The 6,000-nt window shown below is 35.3% G+C and overlaps 1 protein-coding gene across 1 annotated transcript in view; it reads right to left on the reverse strand.

Annotated features, from left to right (window-relative positions):
* Positions 1-5,765, reverse strand: part of LOC126979560 (muscle segmentation homeobox-like) — a 28,155-nt gene extending 22,390 nt beyond the window's left edge. The window contains exon 1 of the mRNA XM_050828922.1: positions 5,121-5,765. Within this exon, the coding sequence (XP_050684879.1) occupies positions 5,121-5,700 (580 nt within the window). The 5' untranslated portion in view covers positions 5,701-5,765. The remainder of the gene's footprint in view (positions 1-5,120) is intronic.
* Between the last annotated feature and the right edge of the window lie 235 nt (positions 5,766-6,000).

Consider the following 6,000-nt stretch of genomic DNA (forward strand, 5'->3'; position numbering starts at 1 on the left):
TTTGTTTGTGGAGTTACCCCATAGTAATCTAGACCATAGTTTCTCAAACTTATTTTGCTCACCTGAGAATCACCTCACTTTGAGAATATGTTTTTTTCTAGAGTATTTTCGTGTATTTTTTTGCCTTTTTAGACTATATTTTCTAATCTACCCACGCCCTATCTGCGCCATCTCAATGCCCCCTAATTTTCTCTGCGTCTTCTACTGCCCCCCTGAAAGTCTCAAACGCCCACAAGGGGGCGTTATCGTCCACTTTGAGAACCCACGATCTACACGTATAAACTATAAATTATCTAAACTTTCTGTATTTTCTTTAGTTTCTAAATATGAATTCTATTAAATTTCGGGGAAAATATGTGTATATATACAAAGGTATAATATGAACGTAAATATCACAACATTGGATCTCCCTCTAACACTTATCTTCTAAAACCTAAATCGAATTGACACAAAAGCGGAGTGTTATGCAAACGTTCGGCCATGTTTGCTAAATCCGCGCCGTATTTCCTCGGAATTGTTTTCGCCTTTCGACAGATCCTTTATTTATGTTGGGTATCTCGGTATAACGACACTTATTTGTTGGTTTTACAACCGGTTCCTTCGAGGGTTTTGGCGAAGCGCTTAGCTTTGTTTTCGCGTTTCGATATCGCTGAATTTCAATGTTTACTGAACATATGTATCTACATATAAACAACTAACCACAGACAAAAGATGGGTCATGCCAAAATACGTTTTAGTTATTTTTTTATATAATAGCTAATAAAAGGCTCGCATAATAGATTTATTCATTTACGGTATGTGTGGATTGATGCATCTACTGTTCTCAATAACTATTTTATTTTATCTTATTAATTTACAATATCTGATAAACCGAGCCTTGCTCGGGTTTTTAAGAATGTACAAAACTTTAACATAAAAAAACTAATAGGACATCTGGATTCGAAACGGGGTCTTCTGCTTTCCGAAACACCCAATGTCCCACCTGAGCAGTTACAGTCTTGTATATAGTGGCGAAATTTACCTTTGTATTCTAATGTTATTGTAGCTATTTCTCATTAAAACACGAATAAAAGTACATTTTTTTTAATTGAAACCTAGCTAGATTGACTTATCTCTCCCGAAATCCCCTGTATACAAAATTTTAAGAAAATCGTTGGAGCCGTTTCCGAGATTCAGATTATATACAGGTACCTACATACAAATTTGCTTCTTTAAAAAAAATATTTATGACATACTCGTGTAAGGCATTTAGTATTTAATGTTTGAGTATTTTTTTTAGTTGCAGATTTTTTCTGCAGATCAGTCAAATCATTAGGCATCCATTTTTCATATTTTTTTTTTATTTTATTGATTTGTTGCAAATAAGTCAATATAGTTGGGCAGGTAACGTTAAACCATGCAGCTAATTCCTGGGTGGTTTGGCTCGGATCGCTTCCGCCATCTCTTTCAAATCATTTTTATTCATTCACCTGTGTGCGAGTGTTCTTCAAATCAAAGTTTCCATCATGAAAGCGTTTAAACCAAATTAGTACTGTGCTTTTATTAGCAGTCCCCTCTCCAAAGGTAACTTTGATATTGCGAACTGTTTCTGGCGCGTTAGTTCCGCGTCGGAACTCGTATTCAAATATCTCGTATTCATCTTTCTTGTCTAAGTTGAATAAAAAAACAACTGAAATTCGACGATAATCGAATGTTGCAGAAGAACATAGAAGAACTACATAGGTACCATATGAAAAAAGTTTTACTCAAAAATGTCAAACCATGAAGGTTCTATGTCAATTCGAAGTACCAATAGAATAGAAGTAGCAATTACATACTCTAGCCCCTATTATTATAAGCACATATAATCTTATAATAAACAAAACAAAAGATAAAAATTTTAAGTGAAAGGAAAAATCCATAATTTGTAGTTCCCTACCTAATTAAATTAAATTAATTAGAAGATCCGGTCAATTACAAGTCCAAATTGCACACGCAAGCGTTCCGTATGTTTTTATTTAAAAAAAAAAAGAAACCTTTGTATTGAAGTTTCACGAAAATATTGTTTGGTTGGTGTTGAATGAGACCGAGCCGTTATGCTTCGGCTATTTAACGCTTGATCGGGTGAAGTCAGTGTTAGTTGACTAAGGGAGACTTAATTATCGCTTGTTATTTCATATAAAGATATGCCACCGATGTTATTTATTTTCTAAGCGTTTCTTTTGGTAACCGGCCGCGTTACCGACAACGGATCGCGTCATTAACATGCTAACATTAGTATTAGGTATAACCGTGAATGAATAGGTAAAGTTTATTTATTATAATTTAATTTACTATATCACATATTATAATGATTAGGTATTTGTGCTATTTTCCGCCGGCAACATTCCTGTAATTGTTCTGGTGTTGCAACAAAATATGGGCAGCGGTGATCACCTAACGTCAGGTGACACGCACGGTCATTTTGTCCACCTCTAGCATATATATATTTATTGGCATACATCTTCATGCTGTTTGGTGTCGAGATACAGGAGGCACGAAGAATATACTATCTTCGCACTTCAATAGGGCTACTGGAAACCCAAGCGCTGGCAGCTATTACTGCCAACGGATCAGCTTAGCTATCCAACGCGGAAATGCTGTCAGTATCCTTGGTACACTTCCCAGTAACGATAGTTTTAATTAAATGTAATCATACTATTGTAAATATAGTTATAAGACTGGTTTTGTTTGAATTAATATATTTACAATTAATGAATTAAGTTTACTTCTATTAACAGTAACAATTTGGGTATGGAATTCTTAAATTTTAATAGTTATTTATTTTGAATCAGAATTTTATCGAAGTGGTAAGACTCACTGTGCAGTGGTAAAACTGACTGTTGCCTTGTTGACTTTATTATGTTTGTAATTATAACGTCTTTGATAACGGTTGTTTTTTTTTGGAATTACTATTAAATAACTAGTATATGACTACTTAACAAAACTTATTGTAAGTTAACCATGACAAGACCAAGTATGAAATCCATAATTCATCGACTTTCCGATGCCCCAACGGAATTCATTTCATATACCTACTGAGTGAGTAAAATCCGTAATATTCATCCAGTGTTTCAGCGCAGACATTAAATAACCCCAGGATTACCCCTCTTCATAAAGCGTGATGAATAGCAAAAGAAAAGAAATGCGGTCGGAAGTAAGATCTCTTATTGTTTCTAATATCAACGGCGGTTAACAGGCCACGTGTTGGAAGATAGAAATCAGCTTCCTATAGAGATCAGCAATACCAGAGCACAAAGATGCATGTCCGGCCTTTAAGCAGAGATTATAATACTCTTATCTTGAAGATCCCTAAGTCGTTTTGTAGTACAATCAGCCGGCAGATTATTGCACAGAATAGCTGTGTGAGGCAAAACTTTCTGCCGTGAAGCAGAAATGTGTACCCATAACTGTGTTTCGCTCTAAAGGGCACCGTAGCTAGTAAAATTACTGGGCAAATGAGACTTAACATCTTGTCTCAAGGCGACGAGCGTAATTGTAGTGCCACTCAGAGTTTTTGGGTTTTTCACGAATCCTGAGCGGCACTGCATTTTAATGGGCAGGGCAATTACTATCACTTGAACGTCCTGCTCGTCTCGTCCCTTATTGGCATAAAAAAACTTTCTTGTTAAACGCGCAGTTTTGGAATTACAAACATCAACGCAATTTTCATGAAATTTTGCATTTTGACATGATATCAGGTAGCGGACTTATTTAAAGATGCAACGAGCCTTCACACCTATACTCAACGCCGAAGAGTAATGACCGATTGAATATGACCTATGGGCTATTTTTTTTAAATTAGATATCTTCCTTCCTACGGGACAAGATGTAGTTTGTTACTTTTTAGTAGATGTTATACTTCTATCTGCAAAAGATTATGAGAATTTGAAATTGATAATATATAAATTACATATATCTGTACATAAATAAGGAAATTCTGATCATAATGATGTAGTTTTCTGATTTACCTTACCCACCCTAGATTTCCCCTCCTTCCCGTATAGAGATGTATGTACAATGAATATTATATTATTATAGCATCGATATAAACTAATATTCTTAAAATTAGACCATTGTTTTACAAGCCGTTCGTTGTAGAATAATTAATAATAATAAAATTATTTGCCTTGAACTTAATTTAAGTATACAATATCAGCTTATTACAAACATACATTAAGACAAAAGGGAGTAAGGTATGCTGCTTGAAATAATATTTTCATCCAGCGCTGGTTTTCAGCCATCCCCATCTCACTAAGGTGTAAGGTGGGATACATAGTAAAGAGGGCAAACTAATAACGATTACAATGCAGATTAATTAAATATTAAAATAATAATTAATTACCAAACTAGAATCATAGTGCAAAAAATTATTATAATTGTTTTGGCAATAAATAGCAATTTGAATGCAATTAGTATTTCTAATAGTTTTATGAACAGTATAACATTTATGTGTAGGTATGCGTAATTAAATTAATTGTCTTGTAATTATATAAACAAGCTCAATTAAACACACGTTGAGCCAAGTTTTGTACAAACAACAATAATTAAAATGTTAATTAACTGGTTATGTAGTTAAAAAAAACTGTTATTAATTAAAAACAATGATATGTTATAACGACTGTTTATTTTAAAGCTAATATACATGAAGACCAATTTGCACATATCTCTTAAGAGGCAAAAAGCAGCACTCTTTAGCTAAAAGTGGAAAAAATCATTGATGAAATAAAAGGACAGCTTCAAAAGGACTAACAATAAATCAAAACTGTCTTGTCATGGTACAGAAACATGAATGAAGTTACTAAAGGAATTGTAAGATGACATCTTTTGAAACGACCTGTGAAATTATTCACGGAATCATAAAAAATATAAAAAACATCTAGCCTACACTATGAATTAAAATAATAAGAAAATGTTTTACGTCAATTTATCATTCTTGACTAATATATGTATATTGTGGATCGAAATAATTGTACTGAAACCTATTGTTACAATATTTTATTGTCCTCTTTTGTAAATTAGAAAAATAAGAGCAAAAAAATACTCAAAAGTGTTAAAGAAAGAGAAATGTATTAAAATTTGTAAACAAAAAGAATTATTACCTGTTATATGTCCAACGGGGAAATGTGATTGAAAGAGAGGTCCAAATGAAGGAACTACTGAAGCAGGTCCTCCCCATCCTAAGCCATGATACGCAGCCGCTGCCGCAGCCAAAGCACTAAAAGGTGTCGGTCTAATAGGTCCTAATCTCTCCTTATCAGATGCTCTATCATCTTCATCACTCTGCATACCATTCTGTAAATCTTCTACATCTACTATTGAATCTTCTTGGTTAACCGAATCTTCGTATTCTTCATCAGACGACGTAACTGGTGCAGCAACGTTTAAGTTTAGAGGTGGAGTATGAGATGTCGGTCGTGGAGATTTACCGCCGGGAAGTTCCGGTTGTGCTTCAGGTGACTGCCGTAATGGCGATTCAGGTATCGTTCTATGGTGCCTGATCATTTCAGCCGTCTCATCGACTTGGTTCGCTTTTGTGTCTGCTAGAATTGATGCAACACTGAAGCTAATTCTTGATGCTTTAGGCGGTTCCGTCGCTTCAGCCGGACTGCTAGGATATCTAGAAACACTCTGGATCGCCATGTTCACTTCTTTGTCCTCAAAACTTTGTTTCTTTAACATTGATTGCCAGTTCCCATTTAGCACAGTTACACAACGCGATCGGGGGATCGTGTACGCATGCGGGCGCATTCGGAGGTTGACTGGCGGCCGAGCTTCGGTAGACACAGTCGCGTGTAACAGGGCGTGTCTCGGACTAACTCCTCCCGAGAAATAAAGCCATCTCCCTCAGCCAATCGACCGCTCGTGAGCGAATTGATCCACGCAGGCGGTGGGGAAACGATTTAGCACGCTCTTATCTCGTTAGTCTCCTTTGTGATACTCGATTTTTTGTGGAAATCAAAACATAATTACCTTTTGTAG

This window comes from Leptidea sinapis, chromosome 3 (genome assembly GCF_905404315.1).
Source record: "Leptidea sinapis chromosome 3, ilLepSina1.1, whole genome shotgun sequence".
NCBI classification, from domain to species: domain Eukaryota; kingdom Metazoa; phylum Arthropoda; class Insecta; order Lepidoptera; family Pieridae; genus Leptidea; species Leptidea sinapis.